Raw genomic sequence first — 25259 nt, 5'->3', positions numbered from 1 at the left:
AGTCTGTTTTATATCATTCATTTTTTGGATGTTTGTTCTGAGCCAGGTACTGGGCTGGCTGTTGGAGACAGAAAGATAGAAAGCAGATTCAGATGCCAAGGAGCTCAGTCTGGTGGGGAGACACAAACTGGGAAACCAACGTGGTGTGTACTGATAAATCAATATGTATTGGGGGACTTCCCTGGTGGTCCAGTGATTAGGGACCTGGGCTCTCTCTGCTGATGGCCCAGGTCAGGGAATTAAGATCCCATAAGTTGAGCATCATGGCCAAAAAAGTGAAACGCACATCAGGTACTATGGGAACAAAGAAAACACCTTTCCATGTGTGTCTGCATTTCATGTGTGCAGTGGAAAAATTGAGTGGAGAGGAACAGTCATCCCAGGTTAAAAAACAAAAACAGCATGTGTGGTTGTGGAGCTGGGAAACTATGACAATTAAGGTATTTAAGAACACCAAATAGTTAAATATGACAGAAACATAAAGCACAATGTAGGTGGCAAGCTACAGGCCCAGAAAGAGAAAAGCAGAGGCAAGATCACCGTGCTAAGTTGAACTTGTATCCGAAAGACCATAGGAACCATTAAAGGATTTTAATCTGAAAGGGATCTGGGATGTGGAACTGGCTGTCATTCACATGCATTGAGTCTGTAGGGCAGTGAGCAAGTGAAGTTAACTTTTTGATGTTCTAGAGTGGCCAGGCCATGACCATCAGTTAACCTCGACAAGTAGACTTCGAGACAGACACAGATAAATACACAAGGCCTAGATTCCAAAGAACATGTCACTTTTGTTTTTCCTAGAAATAAAAAATGTAGAAGAAAGAAAAACTGACCTCTCAATTACTTTATCTGCAAAATGCTGTTTTGAGTATTTACTAGGTGCCAGGTGCTGTGCTAAATGTTTTATATATATCATCTCATTTTATCCTCAAAAACAATCCTTTAAAGTAATTATTGTTTTACAGATGAACAATCTGAAGTAGAGACCTAAAGTAACTTGCTAAGCAGCAGGTTCATACTCACCCAAGTCATATTGGGTATAGTGCCTGGAATCACAATAAGCACCCCACAAATGCATAAATGGGCTAGGTGAGCGAGGAGAAATCTAAGACCCTTCTGGTTCAATTCTACCCCAGAATAAAATGCTATGGAACTCACTGAACCAGGAAACGGTGTGGCAAAGAGACGGTATCCAAATTAGAACTATCAAGGATAAATACACTGGCTTTATGTAAGTCTTCAGAAAGACTTCAAAAAGACACAGGAAGTATTTTCACTTATTATCTCCTTGATCACACACACTCTAGTAGTACAGGTTTCCACTTAGGGTGAAAGAAAAACAGTGGATGGAAGTCTGACTGTCACATTTTGATTCTGCTACTCAACGGAGTAGCAGAATGGGACCTGTTTCCTCATCTCTAAACTAAGAACATGATTTGAGGTCCCCTTTCAGCTCCCATACCCTAGCTTTTAGATCATTACACGCCACAGAATTCAGCATTCTGGAACCCTCAGAGCAAATCACTGTTACGTGAATATAAATATGCTATGGGTCCAATTTTGTCTAAAATTTCCCTCAAAAAGGGCTAATCTACAATAAGAGAAGCCCTTGCTATCACGGATTGCCTCCAACAGAGGTATCAGTTTCAGAACTCACTATATAATTCCTTTTGTTTTTACCACAAATGAAATTTAAAATGCAGTCATGTGTTTTAGGGTAATTCAGATTTGAAGTATTGCTTCAATATATGAGGAAAGGTTGTTTCCATTAAGCGGATGGAAAAAAGGAATGTTTGAATTCACTCATTAGGCCAATAAAACAGACTTCTAGAGATGTGTTATCAGAAACATGGAGCTGAATTAACTTAATCATGCAAATCTTTACTGAGTGTTATGTGCCAGGTTGTCTGCTGGATACTGGGAATGATTATTAAAACACTGTCCTTTCCATATCCTAACTTTAGTAACTGTGAAATGTCATGTATAAGACATTAATACCTAACGTTAGAAGGAAACCAAACTTGGGCAGAAATCCCCAGAAAGTAAAGCTTAATGCTTTCTTGTGGTGAAACAACTAGAGATCTAGGAAAATTTAAGTGATTTCCATGTCAGGGGTTTCCTACCATATAAACCCAGTCCAACATATACACAACCTACCAGTTTCTACATACTCTCAGTGTAGCTGTCTTATGTCAGTCAGATTGCCTTTGTGATAAGAACTAGTCAAAAACTTTTCGACAGAGCCATCCATACTTGGGTTATCAATTAACAGCCCTCAGGGAAAATCTTAAGGGTGAATATTTAGACATTCCACACCACCAATGACTGTAGAAATAGACCAAGAGCAGCAGATAGCTTCCTTCCATCATTACCACCCCAGTAGGTCTAAAAGAAGACAGTGGTCACTTGTGGATTGTTTTGGAATCTTTCCATGAATCGCCGTGGTATCAAATCAGACTCACTACTCGAGTGGCATGCAAAGATGCCTGTGGACCTGGCGAGACAATACAAACAAACCAAGGAATCCCAGTGGAAATTCATGTAAGAATGTAATCGCTAGCAGAAACAGCCAAACACCTTTAAAAAAGATCCTTAGAGGAGGTAAGAAGGTAGGACCCTCCCAAGACTTGCAGTCATATGCATTAGAGCACATCAACCCTGGTTTTGGTCCAAATTGCCAAGACAATTTCCAAGGCTGAAAAACTAAAGGAAGAAAGAATAAAAGACCATCTCTAGAAGACCTGAAATGAGTTTTGTTTTGTTTTTAAAAGAGGGTCTTTAAAACTTATGCTATAATCTTTGATATTGACATTTATAGTCATGACATAAAAAACTCTCATGGATGTAGAGCAGTGATTCTCAGCCTTTTTGGGATTTGTTAAGTTTCAAAATTTCTTTAAGAAATTATGATCCTTTAAGGATCTGAAAAAAGCTGTGAAAAATACAGACACAACACAAACAGAATTTGGTATACAATTTGTGGGCATTCCTGAAGCCCACGCAATGACCTCTTTCCCCATGAGAAGCCAGAATGCCCCAAATCACCAGTTTCAGATCATTATATGAAAATGACATTAAGAGCTCCTCCTGTGTTGCCTGGGCATCAAGCTGGTTGGGACTAGGGGCTCCCTGCTCTTTCCAGCTAGAGGAACTTCCCCTAAATCCAGCTTCCCATGGGACTAGCAGTTTCTTTCACAACATTCCACAGGCTCTGTGGTCCTCTGATGCTGGGCAGCTGGCTCTCCTAGCTAAGCGTTATAAACAGTTAATATCGAAACCCAAACTGCTAGCTGCCCAAGTAAGTCATCTTGCTCTCCTTCCAACAAACTTATGCTCCCACTTGCTCTATAAGAGAACAGCAAGGGCAAAGTGCTCTATTAATGAATGCAAATGCACTGTGTATCCAGGAGCAGGGCTGGACCTCCTTCTGGCTCTGTGTGTGTGTTGGGGAGGCCGATGGGGAGATTGAGGGGCCCATGATCTCTTTGACAACGCTGTAAAGTTCCTCAGACTCATTTTTAACCCATTCCACATGAGTCTGGAACTAACTGCAAGCCCTGCTGATTACAGGGAGTGACCACAAAAGGACATGGAATTTGCCCTTACCCATCTTCTAGGACATGTGGTGATCGAGAAGGGATCCGTTTTACACAACCCCTTACCAGAGACATAAAAAAAAACTCTGGTTTGCTGGTTACCATAAAACTTTTCACTCAAGAACTCTCAAACTAAAGTGCCAGGCAGCCTGATACCTTCTGGAAAACAATTCATAATCTCCTACTCCCACAACAAACTATGGAAGAGAACTAAATAGTCAAATAAACCATCTTTTAGGCATAACCTTTCCCCAGAACAATCTCAATAAAACAACCGGGAGAAAAGTGCTTCAATTAATCAGAGAACTAAATACTTTTTTAAACACAGCTAGCTTTTTAATCTCAGTTGATTATTTTTGTTCTAGAGAATTTAATTCTAAAACAGCAGGTATAAAATCAACTAATAATGACAAATATAAAAATTTCAAAGGAAAACATGAACACAAAAGCAAACTGAATCCTGCTTTAATTGAAGCTTGTGGAGTATAAAGTCCTACGGAAACATTATATAGAATCTTCTGAAAACAGGAGTCACAACCACCCCTGCGGAGAGGCAGATGAGAATAATTCATAGCTCACCAAGACCTCTATGCAACACGTTCCCAGAATACCAAGTGCATTTCTTCACCATCTCAGTCCTGTGCCCCAGCCTCTCCCATCTTGATTTCATTATAAGATGAAAGGGGGCTATAGTATTTGAAATCATTCTGGCCTCAAGAAATTTAAAGACATTGATGAGTAGAACATCCAAAACTTGAAGAACTGTAACAAGGAAGCCAGCTGACCTTAACAAATTACTCAGCTAGTGAACAGGAGATGGGCTGACTCATCCTGGACATACATTTCATTAAGGCTTCAAACAGGAATAAGGAGTATGACAATACCATTTTATAATCCAAGTTTACAAGGAGTTTACTGTCCAGTTTGAGTACTGCTCAGACCTACAGATAGCTTATTTCTAAAAGATCACTGCCCACTGCAAGCAGCCACACGTCCCCACTCTTCCTTCTTTCTCAGTGTCAAAAATACCAATTTGACTTCTTCAGGAGGAATGGACAATCCAAGGTTACACAGGGAGCCTGAAGAAGAGGTTGAAAAGTCTAAATATAGGAAATAAACTGGGTGGGGAAGACAAAGGTTGTTTCTAATTCATTCTAAAACCCAAGACTGGCATTCCTTTCCCCTGGCCGAAGTCATCAAAGTATTAGCGAGGAGAACCTGGACACAGTCCGTGAAGGAAAGGGAGCTGACAGAAACTCTGCCCTGTGGATGACAGTCAAGGAGAGGGAAGGCAGCAGTTCGGTGGTTAATGACTAAGTGCCTATGGAGCCTGCCCCTCTTCTTCTCCGGGCTTGGATCAACCTATGTAGATGCGATGGAAATCGTTGGCACCAAAGGCAGCATTACACTTGGGACATTTGCGCTGGCGGGTATCATAGCGGGTCTTCACACACTCAAAGCAGAAAACATGAAAACACTTAGTAAGTACAGCATCCTTTTTACGCATGTTGCAACATGGACAGGTCAGGCGTGCCTAGAAAAAAAAAGGAATCAGAGTCAGAGCAAACATAAAGGTTTATGACTCAAATGGCTCATGGAGAAGCAAACAATAAGAAAATCCACTGAGCACTAAGATAATAATAGCACCACCCCCCACCCCACTACCAGGATAAACCGTTCTCTGGTTACTTTCATGTAAAGAAGTTCAGTATTTATTCTTCTAATCAGTTAGCAGGCCTTCACAAACACACACACACACACACACACACACACAAAAATCACTGAAGCAGTTTTTCTAACCTTGTAGTCCTTAATCTCCTCCATCAGAATCTCATCACATTTGGGTACGTTGTCTGGTTTCTTCGTGGTCTCCAGCTTCCTTCGAAGTCTAGAGATGTCCTCCTGTGATGGGAGAGCATAACTGTTACTCCCCCAGACCTGCCATTTGTGAGAAAAATTAAAGGCTCCAACTTGAACTTTCTGCTGTAGAAAGAAAGGACTTTCTGTCCTTTCATGTCTAATTATCTTATAAGAATGCAGAGAATTACAAATGACAAGCTATTTTCTTTTGTTTCGGAGCAAGCAACCATAATCATATCACCAAACTTCAGTTGTGGCTAAGTGTAATCAATTCAGTTCTGTGAAAATCCAGTCAAAGAGTTTAGAGGGATTAAATTTTTTTAAAAAGGAAAATGATGAAAACTTGATAGGCCACTTTATTTGAAGGCAATTAATTTTAAGTTGAAGACAGACTGGATTAAAATTTAGATTTACAGCTAAGGATAGAAAGGCATCCTAAGAAACAGTAGGTATGCAAAAAACAGAAAAATTTAGAACTTTAAAATTCTCTAAATTTTTTTACTGATATTTCTTTACGATTTCACTAACTCATTCATTTAAATAAATAAGTACTATTCCACACCCATGATGTGGTAGGCACCATGATAGGCTTCAGGGATAATTTTCAGTGAAGAAAACAGACTCTGTCTTGTCACTCAAGGAGTTAAGTAGGAAATTACATACAACAGATCAGTGACTCTTAAAACAGGTCACTTCAGAGACCAGAAAACCCCTAAAAGGCAAAAAGGGAAGAAAAAACAACTGACCTGGGCCCGTTTGAAATTGAACATATCTTTTTCTTTGGTGACACTGTTCTCTACAATCTCATCCTGAAAATCATGTAGCTTCTTCTGAGCCATCTCCAACTGTGCTTTGAGGTCATCTGCAAGCTGGGCTGCCTCCATTGCCTATGAGGGATGTATAAGTAACATCCCCTTATCACCACTTGTTTGCAGTGAGAAAAAATATGGACCCAAGCCCAAGGAATAAAGCAAACCTGCAACTTCATCAGTGTCATACTTATTTGTTTGTCCGAAGACTAACCATCACATTAGACCACAAAGTAATCCATCATACCTTGCGTTTATTCATCTCTAAGGCTTGGGTTCTAAGACCCAGCTCCTTCTCCCCTGTGCCGATGTTGCTTTGTAACAGGTGCTCCTTCTCTTCCAGTTTCCTCACTACCTGTAACTGGGCATCAACCTCAGAAAAAGAAAGTAACATTTTAACACAAACAGGAAAGAGAGGAAAAAAAAAAAAAAAAAAAACTGACTAAGCTCTGTTAATCCACAGGTCCATAAAAGAAACGCTTTAGAAATCTCGAGCTAATACTAATTCCGTGAACCCTTTGAATTACATGCAAGACTATGGCAATTTCTCATCTTAACATTCAGAGGTAATCACATAGCCACTCTTACCATTTTTCATGCAGCCGTCCAGAAATTTTTAAGATACACGGCACAGGCACAAAAGACATACACATTTTTAACACAAAATGGATAAAAAAATGAAGCCCTTAGTGATATATTTTACACAATTTTCTATATTGGTAGATTCACGTTTGTTTAAACAGCTCATTGTACTCCTCTGTATGGATGTATAATTTATTTACCAATACCCTAATCATGTACATTAGCTTTTAGGGTTTTTTCCCTACTATATAAAAAGTGCCACAATAATCATTCTTTTACATGTATTTTCATGTAGAAAACGCACAGGATTCTGGAAAGCTTTATTCATTCTAGTTACCTGAGTTTTCAGAGTCAAAACTTGGTCTGCCAGCTCCTCCTTCTCTTCTTTCAGCAGCTTATGGATCTGATTGGACTTTATACGCTCTGACATGAGCTTGAAGTTTGCATCATCCTTCTCCCTCAGCTGCTGCATCAAACGGATATTTTGCTCCTGCATATCTTCAAAGGCCTGGCCTGTGACATCCATCTCAGAGAGGAGAGCTTCTTCTTCCTAAAGTAAGAGAGAAGAACCTTCATTTTAATAAAATCTTCTAACACCAAAGAAGTGCACACTGGAAATTAAACGTGCCGACTATTAATTTGGAAATAACCAAGTGACAGGGAGAGACAGTTTTTAAGAAGTTTAGTTCTTAGTCACTAGGTGAGCCCTAGGAATACAGACCAACCTAGACAGCATATTAAAAAGCAGAGATATTCCTTTGCCAACAAAGGTCCGTCTAGTCAAGGCTATGGTTTTTCCAGTAGTCATGTATGGATGGTGAGAGTTGGACTATAAAGAAAGCTGAGCACCAAAGAACTGATGGTTTTGAACTGTGGTATTGGAGAAGAAGACTCTTGAGAGTCTCTTGGACTGTAAGGAGATCCAACCAGTCCATCCTAAAGGAGATCAGTACTGGGTGTGCATTGGAAGGACTGATGCTGCAGCTGAAACTCCAATACTTTGGCCAACTGATGCGAAAGTTGACTCATTTGAAAAGGCCCTGATGCTGGGAAAGATTAAGGGCAGGAGGAGAAGGAGACAACAGAGGATGAGATGGCTGGATGGCATCACCGACTCAATGGACAGGGGTTTGGGTAAACTCCGGGAGTTGGTGATGGACAGGGAGGCCTGTTGTGCTGTGGTTCATGGGGTCGCAAAGAGTCCGACACAACTGAGCAAATGAACTGAACTGAGGAATACAGAAGAAGCCGTGTTATCTGAAACCACTGGCAGTGATTATTAGCCTGATACTCACTAGTTTATCTGTTTTTGAAGTGAGCTGAGGCAGACAAAAATTATACAAACCGTTATCTAGCAAACGGATCAAGTAGGAGTTGGGTAAGAAAATTTCTACCATACAATCTCATATTTTCTCATACTTTCCACAATTATAATAATAACTGTAATCTATAGACTTTCCAAAATACTGAAAACATCTAAGTTTCATAACAATCTGATAGGTGCAGAATGGTATATAAAAACAGTTTCAGTCTACATTTATCTAATTATCAATTATGAGCATCTTTTCATACGTTTATGAGCCATTTATTTTTCTGTGAATTATTCATGTTGTTGTTGTTGTTTAGTTGCTAAGTTGTGTCCGACTATAATCCATCAGGCTCCTCTGTCCACAGGATTTCCCAGGCAAGAATACTGGAGTAGATGGCCATTTCCTTCTCCAGGGAATCTTCCCAACCCAGGGATCAATTCCACATCTCCTGCACTACCAGGCAGGTTCTTTACCACTGAGCCATCAGGGAAGCCCCATTCATATCCTGTGCCTATTCTATTGGGTTTTTGAGTTTTCTTTCTTTTCATTTTTGGGGAAAATTTTCATATATTAAAAAGATAAGCCTTTTTGTGAAGTTAGAAATATATTTTTCCTGTTTGTCATTTATCCTTTGGCTTTGCCACCATGCAGAAGTTTTCTGTGATTTTTTTCCATAAGTCAAAATTATCACCCTTTCATTTTCTAAGCTTTTATTAATAGTTAGAAAGGTCTTCTCCACTTCAAATTTTTTTTTTTAAATCTGTTTTCTTCTGGCTCTTTTATGGATTTCTTTAGCACTATATATAACATATATATATGTTTATATATATACATTTATATAACATACATATATGTTCCATTTGGGAGTTATCCTAGAATATGTAGTATTCAAATATATGTCCACCTTCTTTCCAATATTATTATGTTTTGCCCTTATCTTCCTTTATTCTGCTGAGTTAAAACTCTTTTTTTCATACATATTAAACACCTATATGTACTTCAGTCTATTTATGCAGATATATGATTTTTCTAACCATTTTTGGTATGTTAGTAAATTCATTGGGACTTAAAAATAAAGAAATATACGTTCCTTTGAGAAGGGAACAAGTCTCTACACTGCTGTGACTCAGAAATTACCACAGTTAACATATGAGTTATTTATTTGTAAACTATTTGGGGAACATGTATTTCGTAGTTTCACATAACCATAATGTGTATAAAATTTTATATATTTATTACATCCCCTGATTCCAGATCAGCAGAAAAAGGACAGATTCCTCAAAAAACAGTTAGTGAGCAACTGGCTATCCATCTGAAAATAAGAGTAAATTTCCTTCCTCTCAAATACACCAAACAAAGGAACTGAATGATGAGAGACTTCAATGTAAAAACAAACAAGCAAACACATAAGAGAAAAAAATATTAACCAAAAAAAAAAAAAAAAAAGAACTGGAATGACAGGGCAAATTTCACTGTCAATTACTTACTTAAAAAGCTCACTAAATAAAGAAAGTACACCCACCTGCTTGGCCATGGCCAGCTTCTTCTGGAGGTATTCTATCTGCTCTTCTACTGCCCGGATCTTCCTTAAGGCATCTTCATCAGCCATTTTCTTATTCTCTTTTTTCTCCTTATCCTCCAGATCCTTGAGTCTTTGTCTTAAATCTTCCAACTATAGGAGGAAAGGAATCACACAAAAAGAAAAACAAAAAAGCTGTCACACAATTTCAAAAATCAATTAAATCTGTGCACAGACAGAGGGCCCATAAACACCAAAAGAACCTTTACAGAACTGTGGAAGGAGACAAATGATACACTAGTGCACTGCATCACAGCCCTGCTTTAATACCACCTCATTCCAGTATCACGTGCTTCTAGAAGCAGCATTCTGGAGAACTGCAGATGTACTTTCCTTTAAAATAGTACTTTCACCCTTTTTTCCTAGGCTCCCCAATTTTAAAAGCATAAGGCATTCTTTCCAAAAGTAATCAGAAGAAGAAAGTCAGTATAACCATGATTTATATGGCAAATCGAGTCGGTAATGCCATCCAGCCATCTCATTCTCTGTCGTCCCCATCTCCTCCCACTCCCAATCCCTCCTAGCATTAGACTCTTTTCCAGTGAGTCAACTCGTCGCATGAGGTGGCCAAAGTATTGGAGTTTCAGCTTTAGCATCAGTCCTTCCAATGAACACCCAGGATTGATCTCCCTTAGAATGGACTGGTTGGATCTCCTTGCATTCCAAGGGACTCTCAACAGTCTTCTCCAGTACCACAGTTCAAAAGCATCAATTCTTCGGTGAGTGAACTCCGGGAGTTGGTGATGGACAGGGAGGCCTGGCGTGCTGTGATTCATGGGGTCGCAAAGAGTCGGACACGACTGAGCGACTGAACTGAACTGATACGGCAAATAGGGGAGCAAAACGTTTGAAAAGTCTACTCCTATTCCCCATAATTTTCTGATGGAATATCTGGAAATCTCTATTTTAGATAGTCTTCAAAAGGGAAGAAAATGCTGCAGAGTTTTAAACACTAAAGATAAAGAAACTACAACATTCAGAAGTGTAAAGGAAAATCCCACAAATGAAGATTTTTATCAGAATGACAGTTAACAGCAGACCAGGTTACCTCTGCCTTAGACTTCTTCTCTGCTGCCATCAGCTGAACCTTGTCTCTCTGCTCCTTTGGGGCAGAGCGGTACATATCCAGCAACAGTTTCATCTCCTTTTGGCTCTCCTGTGCTTTTCTAGGATAAGGGAGGTGGGGAGGAATGGTATAATGAGAAAAGAAAGGGCATCAGATCAAGGGAATTTTGAACTGAGCGAAATATCTTAAACAGTTCTATTTTACACTTTATACAACACATCTAAAAGACAAAACTTCTGCAAAGACTATTAAGAGACTTCTGGATACATTCAGAAAGTATAGAAAAGTAAGTTGTATAAAGGAATCATTTCTCCCTTCAGACTGAATTCACCACCATAAAGTTATAAGATAAGCACTTGCGGCACTTCTTAAACAAGCAAAGTTCTGGGGCTCCACTCACAGAGTGGATTCTGCAGGTCTGGGATGGGTTTCAGGAATGTACTTTAAGTAAATCACTCAGATGATTCTGATACAACACTTGAGAAAAACAACAAAAACAACAACCCTGCCTCAAAGATAGCAAGACAAAAAGAGAAAAAAAGGAGAAAATTCCATTTAAAATACTCCACTAATTCTAGATTTGAACAGTTGAGTGATTAATCATCAGTTAAAGACTAAAACTTTATTTTACTAAACTTTCAAACCTCTTAACGATCCTTTTCAAACATTTTGAGGACAGTAGTCCCTCCAATCCAAACATCAATAAAGACTCAACTGTGACCAATGCAGAGCAAGAAGGAACAAGTTCTACCAGCAAAGTTCCTGGTTGTGCAGGAGGAAGAGGGGTGATATGTGAGGTTATGGCAGTGTTTCTTGACTCAAAGGTCTGTCTTACTGTTTCAGTGCCTGCAGGAGTAAACTTCCTAGAAATCTGATATATACACAAATATATACACAAATTACTTCACCATCAGGCAGAGAGATCCATACTGTTCAAGTTATAGCCAAACATATTCCACCTATTATAAATTATAATGAATGCCAACAATTTGCCCAAATCTAGTAAACAGCTGTAGTTCATTTCCAACAATTCTCATAAGTGTTATCTCAATCGTGACATCCTTTTCCTTAATTTGGATTCATGAGGAATCAGGCTGCAACCACAGGGTTCACTGAGAACTGATCACTGAACCAGACTATACAAGAGCCACGCAGGCCACTTAAGTCGTACACCTGATCGAGAACTGAGACCGCATTAACTGCACGCTTGGTTACAATGAAAATATTACAGTTATTGAATAAGCCACGCCATCATTCCAGTGCGACGTTCTACCCTTCACTTCCGAGTCAGAAACAGTCTAAACACACCGCTCTTACTTGAGCTCCATCTTCAGCTGTTTGACGGCCTCCGCGTCCTTCTTCCTTCCGTCGTCGTGCCTCCCCTTCTCTTTGTCCTTAGCAGACTCTCGCTCCGACTCTTTCAGCTTCTGCTTCTCCCGCTCTCGCTCCTTCTCCCGCTCCCGCTCCCGCTCCCGCTCTTTCTCCCTCCTTTCTCGTTCTCGCTCTTCCTCGTCGCGTTTGCACTTAATTTCGTTGACCTCCTCCTGAGACGCCTTCGGTGCGGCAGACGGGGCCGCGAGGTCCTCAGGATCCTGTTTCAGCTCTGCAGGCTCGTCCTTAGGGTCCTCGGTACTGGACTGAGACTGCAGGAGGGCACTGCCACTGCGCAGCCGGGTCTGGGAGGGCAGAGAAAGGAAAGCAGCGCACACACGTGGTGACCACACCGTTCTCCTCACCCCAAGACAGCTCTGCAGACTTAGCTGTAAATAATACTTATCCTGCTCCTCCTGATTATTACCTTGTTCAGGTCCGACTGGGCTTCTCTCAGCTTCCGCTTATACCTGAGGACCTCCCCTTTGAGCTGGTGGTTGTGATTCTGGAGGCTACTGATGAGGTGGCGCATCTCCCGGTTTATGGGGCCTTAAACACAGCAACAGCAAAGTTAAGAACTGTGACAAGGGCAAAAGCATGAAAGAAAGTGCAGAACACATGAGGGGCTTCCAAGAAACAGGAAGATTCCTTCTCAGAAGATGGAAACGAACTGACCAACTTGAGTTAAAACACCAGCACCCAGTCTGAACACCAAAATGAATGACAGAATTCAAGTTCTTTAGGACTCCTGAGCACCAAGTGAGTGCTAAAAATCCTGCTGACCACGCTGTCTTTCAAGGAAGGCATGCGCAGCAAAGCCGCAGGGTGGAGCCAGAGTAACAGTACCTGCTTGTTCATTGGCAGCAAGGGTCTGCTCGAATTCTATCCTTAGCATCTCATACTCCTTGCGGACCTGGGCCAGTGTATCTTCCAGCTGGATCACTTCCGTCCTCAGCTTCTTATGAAGACTAACCTCATCTCGCTACACACAGAAAAAGGAACCAAACATTCTTATCAAAATGAGGCAAGGCCACCATGTTCTAGGACTATGTTTCCTAAATTTGACCTGTAAGAGTCTAAGAAGAAAAAAAGAAAATACCAAGAAAAGAGGGATTAGTTCCAATTCAATCAATACATTCAATCAACACTTAGTGAGTACCAGAGCTGTACAATACTGATTTGAGAACTGGCAGGAGACTCAAGAAATACAGGAAATGGCTTCTAACTCTGAGAGTATTACAATTTAGTTGGAGAACTAAAGAATTAAACAGTATATCGATAGTCAAGTAAGATATATTAAATTCATTTGGCAGATATATAGTAAACGACCAACTACCAGAAACATAAAGGCTAAGGAAAATGCAGAAGTGAACACATAAATCAAAGTTTCTCCCTTAAAAAAAATTATTTACATAGCCACGCAGCTTCTATACACTGTTCTCCCCCAAGACTTCAGCCACACTAAACTATTTTTAAAAAACTTTCTCGTTTTCCTACCTACCAGTAAACTCGTATTTATCCTTAAGATTCACACTCCACTTTGGCAAGTGGAATCAGGGCAGGTCCACAGTCAAATCAGATGCTCTGTCTCCTTTATCACAGCATGTTTTGGACATGCTCTATTGCACCACACTGCATTCTACTGGATGCTACTCTCCCCACTTGACTGTATGATCCCTGATGGCAGGAAACCCACCATCTACCAGAGTAAAGACCTACAGCCACTCTATAAATGTTTGCTGAATGAATAAAAAATTAACTGAGCAAGAGAGAGTAAAATTATCAAATTTATGAGGGAGAAAGCTTATACACAGAAGGAAAAGCCAGGCTGTTACCTCAATGAGCTCAACCTGACGTTGGTGGGTTCCCCTGGTGCCATGAAGCAGGGTCCGAGCCTCATCCAAGTGTGCTTTCAACTGCAGACTCTCATTGTACAGCACGGAGAACTGTGACTGCATGCAGCGATATTCTGGCGTCTCCTTGACCACTTCCTCCACCGCACTCCGTAATTCCACCTTAGGAGAGCCCAAAGAAAAGAAAAGTCTGAAGAAGAATATAGGATGCTAGCCAGGAAATAAAAATCTTAAACTCTCTGATGTCCTGTGCATCTGAGGCAAACTTTGTGAAATATATTTACCTATTCCTCTGGTTACATAAAATCTACCCCACTTTAATTTAGATCATCCAAGAGGTAGTACCTGGTGCCTTCATTCTTCCACCTGAGAACTGTTTTAATTGATATGTGGTGTACACTATGTGTCCAAGGACACTAGAAGAGATCTGTGAAATCAGTGAGATCTAAGGACAGAGAAGAGCACTATGAAATTTGCCAGGGTATTTGTTTTAAGAAGATAGTTGAGGACATTGGTCACTAATTTGTTCTCTTTGTAGATAGTCACAGAGAAAAATGATTTTGATATTGTATCAAAAATACTTATGCTTCTTCTAAACAACTGTTAGATTATTCTAACACTTCAACAGATTCAACTCTGGCTGTGTTCTGTTTTTTATTTTTTCAGTTCAAACATCTTTATGCATATATCTACTTAGAAATGTATCAAATTAAAAAAGATAAGTGGCTGAGACTGAAAGAGTGGTGGGAAGACTTTAGGAATCCATTTTCTTCCACCCAAGAACCACGGGAGAAAATTCTAACAGGCAGGTGTGCAAATCAACTGACCATCTGATCCTGTGGTCAGGATCACTGACCACAATTCCTTCTCTGTTTTGGCAGTTAGAAACTGCAGGGCTGAATCCTGTGGTACAATCTGGCAGACACTGACATGGGAGTGGCCAGAAGCAAGTACATACAAGCTTCTTGCATATGTCTTGTATACAAGCCCCATTTTAAAAATCCATTTTGGATCATCACCCTAGTTCACCCTACTCCTCATTTTTCTCAAAGGTCTTACATTAGAGGACTTTGATTTAGTCAATGTACCTTTGAAGGCTGCTTTAAATCCTTTTCAGAACAAGGCATGGAATAAATATTAAGTAAATAAACAACCAAATAAGATACAGCAACAAAACTTATATTTTTCTCTTCCCTCATAAATCATGACGCTTTGTGTTACACTTCATAAATGTGAGGTGATCAGCAAGAAGTTTTATTTCACTGCCCCTCAGAGCTGTGTCCCCTACCTTCAGTTTTTCATTTTGTGAGGTGACCTCCTCAAAGTCTTGCCGAAGCTTCTCCAGCTCACAGTGACGGTTCTGAGCCAACTCTTTGTTCTCCTCAAGCTCCGCATTCATTTCCTCAAACTGGAGAAAAGGAGGAAAGAGCAAAATGAGACTAAAAGGAATTACTAAATCATTCCCATTCCTAAGCTTCCATCTCCACTGATCCACTCTTCTAATAAAAACCCACACTGCTACTTGTGAACTTGTGAACACAATCCTAAGTACCTAACTAACACGACACCTCCTGCTGTTGTTGTTGAGATGCTAAGTAGTGTTTGACTCTTTTTCGACCCTTTGGACTATAGCTTGCTAGGTTCTGTCCAAGAGATTTCCCAAGCAAGACTACTGGAGTGGGTTGCCACTTCCTTCTCCAGGGAATCTTCCCTACCCGGGGATGAAACCCACATCTCCTGCATTGGCAAGGAGATTCTTCACCACTGAGACAGCAGGAAAGCCTAAGGCAGTACCTGACACCAGGTCAAAAAAACACATTCTGCGGGTGATGCTGATTTTACCTTCCGGGCGTTGATGGTAATCGTGCCACCATAGAGACTGCTCCCTGCACCATACACTTTATAACCTTTTGAATTTACCTATGGAGAAGACAAAGATTCTTTCGTGAGAGACCCTAAAATTTTAGTCTGATAACCAAAGTACTTTCAAAGGAGCCTGTTTGTCCTCAAGTAACTATTAATATTATCCAAGCCCATCCCTTCTGAGTGGACTCCTTAAAATGATTCCAGTCTTCAAATTATGAATAAAACAGCACTTGCCCGTTCTAAGACTTCTGCTAAGTGTCGGTTAAGTCGCTGTTCCCGCTTTCGAATTTTGTCAATATCCCACTGGAGGTCATCGATCATGGACTCCAGGACAGACACTCGTGACTCAGCTGTCTCCACTTTACTCTGCAACTTGGAAAACTACATCCCAAAGGCAGGTGTTCAGAAAAATATACCGAAAATAAGACCAAGTTAGAAAAGGAATGCCTTATATCCCAAATCCCACAGAATTAACCGTTTACTGTATCATTATAGAAAAGATTTAAATAAGAGATACTTCACTTTCTTTCCAACATATGAGCATAAAACTGAAATCACAGGTTCTTTCAACAGTTCTGGATCAGTCACAATCAGGAAAACTGTAGAAGTCTCTAAGAACTCTCACAGGGAAAAGACTACAAGATTTAGTAATTTTTCTACCTCTGGGAAGCACCATTTCCCTATACAGACCACAAACCCATCAGAAAATATGTGTTTTTTAAGAGATAAAAGAGAATATCCTTGATTTTACCAGACAAATATTTTAGGAGATAAAAATTCAAAGATTTATTTGGAAAAGACAGTTATCTTTACCCTCAACCTTCCCTCCCCACATTCCCACAAATGATAATCCAAAGAAAATGAAAGGAAAACTTCCATTCTCTTTTTCAAGCTGACCCCAGGGCAATCTAGAATTAGATGCTATAAAGATACAAAAATCTATGTTGTTCTCTGCTTATTTAGGAGCTATACATAACTGCTGCTGCTAAGTTGCTTCAGTTGTGTTCGACTTTGTGTGACCCCATAGACGGCAGCCCACCAGGCTCCCCCGTCCCTGGGATTCTCCAGGCAAGAACACTGGAGTAGCTAATGCTGTTTAATACCTTCATCACCAAACTCACACCTTTCACATCAATCTATACATATCCTTTGTGTTAGTTTTAAAATATGGCCCCAAAATTCTTCGACGGTCCTCCCAACAGCAGGTGAGGTGAATGTCCCCACTTGTTGAATCTGGGTCAACTTTAGTGACCCAGTGGAAATGATGCTACATAACTTCAAGATGTCTGAAAGGCCATGCAGATTCTGTCTGGTATTCTGGAAACACTTAATTCTCTTCCTCTCAAGAGAAGCCAATTGCCACATAAGATGTCCAACTATCCTGAAACAGCCATGATGGGGAGGCGACACTCCAGTGGACAATGGAGGAGAGTTCTTGGCTGACAGCCTGTATCCACAGCCAGCCATGAGAGCCGTCATGGACTCAGGTCAGCTGAGCAAAGCACTGGGCCTCTCCAGCTTAGCATTGCTAAGATTCGGGAAAGGGGTAGTAAAGGAAGACCTTCTCATCTTGGCAGCACCTAGTTTATACCTTAAAACATGAAAGTTATACTATTTTATTTTTACTACAACCCAATTTCTTTATAAAGATCACTATAACCCCTTTGAAGGCTGATGAGAAGTATTATTAAACTTCCCAGATGATTCCCATGCAACCAGCCGAGCGTGTACCTTGGCACTGGAGTTTTAGAAACAGGGTATAATGAAGAACACGGGCTTTAAAGTTAAACAGACCGACATCTGAATCACAATTCTATCACTTTCTGGCTGTATGCCCTCAGAGCAGTCACCAATTTCTCTGAAAGTGTCTCCTTAGCAGTAAGATGAGAGTTATTTGACCATGGAGATAATACTCATAAAGTACTTAAATGCCAGGCACTAAGTACATGGTAACTATTAACTTATAAGCATAAGAGTTGGGTGGCCCAACTAAGGTAGGTCAAATTTCAGCACAAGGCTTATCACCACTTTGTCTCAGTCATTTTACAGAAATAAACACTCAAATCTTGACACAGTTTACTTATGGCACTATGTGTGTCCAAGTTTGGACTAAAAACCCACATTTCTCAAGTTCGCAGATCGTCATAAATGCAGTATTTCCTACTGTTTCTTTCTCAGATAAATTTCTACCAACCCATTCCTCAGTAACATTGTACATGGTCTTTTGGACTAATGTAATATTTGGGGCTTTGGTGTATTGTTTTGCAAACTTCATGATGGCAATTCTTCCTAAAAACTAAAATCCTATAATGTCTATTTAAACAAAGTCAAGGAGAAACATTCAATTCCTTTCTTCCCTTAAACGCTTCCTCGGGTTTTGATTTCTCAGAGCTGGTTGCTTTAACCTGCCCTTCAAAATATCGAAGCAGGCTTTCCAGAGTAAGATGACCTTTAAAGCACTCAGTACTCTGAGTCAATGCCTGGCACAGCCCACTGGAAACCGCCACCTCCTTTCTGGTCAGGTACCTCCTGAGACATGGTGCAATGTTTCTCCTGAAGGAGGTCTGTCAGTTCTTGGAGCCTCGTGTTCTCTTGTGCAAGGAAGGAATTCAGCTCCTGCACTGCTTCCTCCACCATCAGATTGTCTGAGGGAGAAGAACTGTACTTTAGTTTAGCAGCTATGGTGTCACATTTTACAACTGCCTATCCAGCAAAAGCATTCATGTGTGAGCTCACTTCACTTTCCTGGAAACTTCAAGAAATAGCTGGCTTTTTAAATCTTCCCATGACAGATTAAGTACCCAGGCTTGCTTAGAGGGCTTCAGTTCAGTTCAATTCAGTCACTCAGTCCTGTCCGGACTCTTTGTGACCCCGTGAATCACAGCACGCCAGGCCTCCCTGTCCATCACCAACTCCTGGAGTTCACTCAAACTCATGCCCATCGAGTTGGTGATACCATCCAGCCATCTCATTCTCTGTCGTCCCCTTCTCCTCCCGCCCCCAATCCCTCCCAGCATCAGACTCTTTTCCAATGAGTCAACTCTTCGCATGGGGTGGCCAAAGTATTGGAGTTTCAGCTTCAGCATCAGTCCTTCCAATGAACACCCAGGACTGATCTCCCTTAGAATGGACTGGTTAGATCTCCTTGCAGTCCAAGGGACTCTCAAGAATCTTCTCCAGCACCACAGTTCAAAAGCATCAGTTCTTTGGCGATCAGCTTTCTTCACAGTCCAACTCTCACATCCATACATGACCACTGGAAAAACCAGAGCCTTGACTAATCCTTATTAAAGCCCTTGCTTAAGAAAATTAGTCAACCTTGTGCTTCTGCAGAGGTAGACAGAGGCAAGGTCACCTAACGGCCATCCCTTTCTATGAATCCAAAATGCCTTGTGAAAAAAACTGGATGGGGTCCTATAACTTTATTCAGATAAGGAATGGTCACCCAAAAAAACTGCATTTTAGACTTGTAGACAAGACAGAGTATCTCTAATCAGTCTCAGACTTAATAGTAATAAAATTCTGTTTCCTAAGGCTATCACAAATTCCTCATATTCACTAATAGCGACATGATGTCTCTCTCTATTGGCAGAGAAGGGAAATGCACAGCAGGGAGCAGCAATTTCACTGTTCAAATGGACATCTATAAAATCATGAAGAATAAAGACAAGAACGTAGGATTACGTATCATATTCTAGAATACTATGCTAGATGTACTCTGGAGGCTCAAGAATTGAAATGTATAGTGTTATTTACAAAGAAGGTAGTACACCTATAGAACTTAACACACCAAATTAGTATGTTTAAAATTAGAGTCATAAATACTATAGCTGAAATCCTCTCAGGTGATACTGACCTGATATTCTCAGATATACTGACCCTAGAGATAGTTATCAGGAAGTAAAACTGGCATCATTCTTAGAAATGTAACACAGATCAGTCATGTGGTGGTTTTCACGGTTTTCAACCAAGATTACCTGTCAGCATCACCTGGAAAACCTTTAAAATTAGATATTTACCTAGGACTCATCCTATACCTACTAAATAAGAAAACACATGGGCAGGGCCAAAAAACAGTATGCTCCAAAAACTCTCGAGAGTGATTCTGATTCAAAACCTAAGGTAAGAACTTAGGGCTGAATTTTAGTCCTCTTAATATCCCAAGATATTGAGAACAGGGCCCAGAATATAATAAGAGGTCAATAAACATTTAGTAAATGAATAAACAAGCTGATAAATGCAATTCTATTGAATCAAGGGCCAAATAAACATGAGGGAAAAATGAACCGCCAAAAGTTAGAGTTGATGCTACAATTCACACTTCACACATCTTTGTCTCTTAGAACATTCAGTTAATCAAAGGCAACCATCTTTTATGTTATAAATAATAGCAGCTTAGCAGTTTGTAACTTGTAATGAATTTTTTACTTTTTAACTTGACCTCTATCTTAAAATGCATGCCATCAAAAGGAATAATTTTAAAGTACCATTTAATGTACGACTCTTTTTAGTTCCTTTTTAATCACAGTAATTCCTTTCTTGATATTCATTTATAAAATCAAGTTTATCAATGACATAGCCTTTGCATATGGCATTCTGTCTGATATAATATGCACATGAATATACCATAATACATAGAATACATATGGTATATTCATGTGTATATTGTTTAATAACACTAACTATTCAAGTAGAGCTAAGGGAGAAAGAAGTAACACACAATTCAGCTTACATTAGATGACAGGGAAAATTTATAGCCATTCATTCACCATTATATAAGCTCCAACTAGACACCAGAAACAGGGCAAGAAAATGGAGAAACAAAGAGAAAGGCAAGACAGTGCACCGAGAGACATAGCTGGGAACACAGAAAGTAGATATAATACATGAACACAAAAGTCTGGGAGGACACAAATAATACTATTTACAACAGCTATCTCTGGAAAAGTAAGATGGGAGGACTTTTGTGATTTCTGATTTGTATATCTTAAAACAAGTATCCATTATAAATAATAAAACACAGAAACACACAAACACACTATTAGAAAAACAAAAGAAACTTTTGACCACAAAATTTTACCAAGTCCTTAATATGCCTCTCCTTCTAATTCTATTGATTAACTTGGCCTGCTGCTGCTAAGTCGCTTCAGTCGTGTCCGACTCTGTGCAACCCCATAGACGGCAGCCCACCAGGCTCCCCTGTCCCTGGGATTCTCCAGGCAAGAGTACTGGAGTGGGTTGCCATTTCCTCCTCCGATCCATGAAAGTGAAAAGTGAAAGTGAAGTCGCTCAGTCGTGTCCGACTCTTAGCGACCCCACGGACTGCAGCCCACCAGGCTTCTCCGTCCATGGGATTTTCCAGGCAAGAGTACTGGAGTGGGGTGGCACTGCCTTCTCCATAACTTGGCCTAAGTATCTTGAAAAACAAAGTTACAGAGTAAGAAAATTTTTATTTTTCCTAGCCAGTGATTCAACCTCCATTATATTTGAAATATCTCTCTCAGAAATGAAAAGTTAAACATCTTAATGACAATCAGAGAAATTAAAATATTACAACTAGACCATGATTATTATTTAAAGCATGAAGTCAGGACATTTAATTTAAGATGCAACCTAGCTATACAAGTACTTAACTACACTATACAAATATAAGTTTCTGCATTAACTCTGAATATTAACATAAAATAGAAGTTTTATTTCAAATAGTTTGCTATTCATATATTTTGTTCACCTTTTTAAACATTTCTACCTAACAATTCTAAAACCTGAGCCAACTGTTTGAAAATAACAAGAGATAACAGAAAAACAAAAAACAAGAACAGATTAAAACTGACTTTAAGAAATTTAATTAAAAATAAAGATATAAGTTTGAAAATAATAATGTGTAAGTTTGAAAACGACAAACTCATACACAAAGGTAAGTTCCTATTCCTCCCCAGCTGCTCCCCGTCCCCCGGGTTTTGCCTCACCTCCACTGTTCAGCTTCCGTGATAAGAGCTCCACCTTTTCTTGCAGTTTATCATAGACGGTCACAATCTGGGACACCGCTCGGCGGGAGGACTCCACGCGCTCCTGCAGCTGAGATTCCATCTCTTCACTGGAACTGCTGGCCAAAGTAGCAAGGAAAGAGAAAGCTGGCTCTTGCCCTTCCCCTGAGGACACAGGGGGAAAAAAGAAGTCCCTAAAATTATAAAACTGAAATCTACTTTTTCCCCTCAGATGGAGAGCCTCAAAGCGAAGCCCTACTTCAAACACCCAGAAAGCGTGTAGCGGTAAACTTGGCACGAACACTCACCTCTCTCTCGGTCATCTTTCCGTTCTTGATTGCTATCAGAGTCTGGTTCTGGCTCGGGCACAACAAGGGCTTTTCTCTCAGTGAGTAGGTCTCCCAAACCTTGCTCCAGATCATAACGCTTAAGGATGATACGGATGTTTTCATCAAACTAGAGCAGAGGAGGTACAGTTATGAAGATACAAAAGGAAGCAACTTCGGAAATAAAGAGAAGGCTAAGGAGAACTACAGGGCTCAAACCGCAATCTGAGTAAATTAACAAGCTACTACCTGACTCCAGTACCGGTTGACAATCAACAGTGAGGCATCATCAGTGGCCTGTCTTCGTTCCAGTTTTTCAATGTGTTCACGGAGTTCGTCTTCGATGGCCTGCCGTTGATCCAGCATTTCTGCCAGTTTGCGATTTTTGGTTTGCAGTGTTCGAATGTCTAACTCCTCCTGCCCCAGGAAACCAATCTTATTAATCTCCATAAAGAAATTAAATATATCAGCTGTTAAACTCAACAAGGACTAATAAGTGGATAAGAAGTAACAGCAGAAGAAATAAATACAGGTCTGTTATGATTGGAGGAAAAAATGACATACACAAATACACTAGAATCTTGACCTCAGCTCACTGTTCTAGTCACATGTACACATACAAAATACCGCTACTGGGAGGCTCCACCATCCAGCCAGATCAACCTCTACCCCTATCGGTCATCTGTCTCCTAAGGACTGCCCTTCAATCGTTCAAGACTTTGTCAACCAAGTTCTTCTGTATCCCAGTCCCTGTCGATACTTCAGTACACATTTGGGCATGTACACAAGTGCACGAGCCATCTAATCCTCTAGCATCTATGCTGTTAGCATTTTGAATTCCTTAACTTCAATGATTACCTCCATCACTGTGCCAGACTTTTCAAAAGCCATAGCCTAGACTTCTGTCATATCTGGAACTGTGCCATATCTGAAATCTTAAATTTCAACTTCCCATTCCCTGAATCTTCCATTCCCTGGTATCTTTCCGGATATCTCATGCCCTTATCCTAATAGTCTTCATCTGGATCTCCAAAATATTGAGTTTTCTCCTTTCTCCTCTGTCTCCATTATCTTCCATAGCTTGACTATACCCTATTATATACTCCTTCACACTAAAGCTTACTGGGCTCCTGAAGTTCTCGACCTTTAATCTTCTTATTCTATTTCTGCACACAAACCCCAGTCTGAATCAATCCACATATTGGACTCCTCCATTCCTACACCCAGTATGATGAGACTTCTAGATAAGGTCATTAAACTAGGGAGACTGGTACCTTTATAAAGTGAGTTCTAACCTGAAGAGATTTCATCATTTGTCCAAAAATGTTTCTTTAACAAGTGAACTAGCTCCTATTCTACATCAAAGGAGAGTCAAACTACGAAACCCTATCTGCTCTCAAATCACACTAAGCAGGTGACTTTGCTTCCTATTTTAAAGAGAAAATAGAAGCCATCAGATGGAAAGTTCTTCAATTCCCCATTTCTTAGATCCATTCACACAGTTTGCCAACCTATGCCCATACTCTAAAACCTCAACTTGTGCTCAGGATCACCTTCTCTTTTGTTTCTGCAAAAATGTCACTCCATCAATAACAGTGAACCCCTCTCAGTACCTTTAACCTCTCTCTGAGGAGAAGCTGGTGGGGGGAAGGGGATGTAGTGAGTAGGGAGGGAGAACCTCAGGCAAACAAACAGCATGTTAAAAGGATTACGCTTTTACTTTACCTAGAAACTAATGACTATTTTAAAGTAAGAATCATTTATTAGAGCACCAATTTCTTGTGTCCCTTTAAGTTTCTCTGTTCTATTTGATTAAACATTCTTGATACACCAAAAGAGTCAACAGTTTCCCAACTTTACCAGCTTATGAATACTATTAATAAATGACATCTTTACCTTTTCTGAGTATCACCTGCCCCTTCTTACTCCACCTGAAACCTGGATGAGAACACTGTTTCCCCACAGGCTTCTCCAGTGGCGGCTGTTTCTCTCCCACACCCTTTGAAGCCCTGGGTCTGGAGACAGGCAGGTGGCCTTCTTATTCTCCGCTGCCACTTCTAAGCCACTATCCCTAAAACCTCCCAGCTTTGCAGATCATGCCACTGGTCTGGACCACCCACCACCCTGCCTTGCTGCACTCGTCTACAAATGCCCACGTCACTTCTCCACATATCCTGAAGATTTAGCGCCTGGCATGTCATCACTCTTTCCCACACTACTCATGTTGTACTTCTTACTAATTTCAATTCCCATACAGATGATCTTTCCTGCATCTCAGATCCTGTACCTTGACCTCCTGTCCTCCAATGATCTTGTCCTTTAGCTCCCTCGGCCACCAAAATCCCAGTTAGTCTCAGTCTTAGATTTAGCTATAGCTATACTTGGATATTCTCTATAAACTCAATTTCCAATACCTCGTTCTCCACAATTTTGCAGCTCACTCTCTCTAGGTTTCTGACTCCACCCATTCTTCCACAACTCCAGGATCTACCCTCCAATGGTCCTACACCTTCATCCTAAACCTACGTCCTTCACTCCTCTTACTTCCTTGCTTCCTTCTTAATCAAACTTAAATTCCATGACTGGTCACGCTGTTTTATAACCTTCTCCTGCCTTACTCTGTGTGTGCCTGCTAAAAACCCCAACCTCGGTAACGTCCAATTCTCCACCTATACCCATGAAGCTGAATGTGACTAAATAAATGAATAAATAAATAAAGCACCATGCTGACTGGCCTCAGTTTAAACTCAAGTCATAGACTCAAGTGGGTGCTCGGTGCTGTCCAGCAACTCTACCCCATCTCTCTAGTCCATTCTCTCTTCAAGATGACTACTTCGTACCTTCTCCTGTCTCTTCACACCTCCAAAACTTTCTCCCCCATCCTCACTCTCAGATGAGTCTTGCTTCTGATTTCACTGAAAAAAAATAGAAGCAATCAGAAAAGTATGTCCACGTCTATTACCCACAGCCCCAACTACTGACCTACTTATATGTGAACCCACATCGCTTGTGTTCCTCTCCTAGTTAAGGCCCCATCCCTGCCTTGTGCATTAT

General features: G+C 40.4%; 1 protein-coding gene across 2 annotated transcripts in view; it reads right to left on the bottom strand.

Moving 5' to 3' along the window:
- Positions 1-4045: 4045 nt before the first annotated feature.
- RNF20 (ring finger protein 20) overlaps positions 4046-25259 on the bottom strand; it is a 28579-nt gene continuing 7365 nt past the window's right edge. The window contains exons 2-20 of one of the 2 annotated variants that reach the window (XM_088838216.1): positions 25046-25120; positions 22455-22622; positions 22188-22335; positions 21862-22044; positions 18419-18537; positions 16127-16273; positions 15869-15946; positions 15315-15434; positions 14009-14188; positions 13020-13155; positions 12601-12722; positions 12120-12478; positions 10785-10902; positions 9680-9829; positions 7185-7397; positions 6513-6638; positions 6203-6343; positions 5397-5498; positions 4046-5130 (exon numbers count right to left, since the gene is read on the bottom strand). In XM_088838216.1, the coding sequence (XP_088694342.1) occupies positions 4954-5130; positions 5397-5498; positions 6203-6343; positions 6513-6638; positions 7185-7397; positions 9680-9829; positions 10785-10902; positions 12120-12478; positions 12601-12722; positions 13020-13155; positions 14009-14188; positions 15315-15434; positions 15869-15946; positions 16127-16273; positions 18419-18537; positions 21862-22044; positions 22188-22335; positions 22455-22571 (2736 nt within the window). In that variant the 5' untranslated portion in view covers positions 22572-22622; positions 25046-25120 and the 3' untranslated portion in view covers positions 4046-4953. The remainder of the gene's footprint in view (positions 5131-5396; positions 5499-6202; positions 6344-6512; positions 6639-7184; positions 7398-9679; positions 9830-10784; positions 10903-12119; positions 12479-12600; positions 12723-13019; positions 13156-14008; positions 14189-15314; positions 15435-15868; positions 15947-16126; positions 16274-18418; positions 18538-21861; positions 22045-22187; positions 22336-22454; positions 22623-25045; positions 25121-25259) is intronic. The other variant, XM_088838215.1, reaches the window with a different exon arrangement.

This window comes from Moschus berezovskii, chromosome 7 (genome assembly GCF_049115385.1).
Source record: "Moschus berezovskii isolate FMDL1 chromosome 7, NW_MosBer_1.0, whole genome shotgun sequence".
In the NCBI taxonomy this organism is placed as follows: Eukaryota; Metazoa; Chordata; class Mammalia; order Artiodactyla; family Moschidae; genus Moschus; species Moschus berezovskii.
The sequence above is the reverse complement of the archived record's forward strand: the minus strand, read 5'-3'. Positions and strand labels throughout refer to the sequence as shown.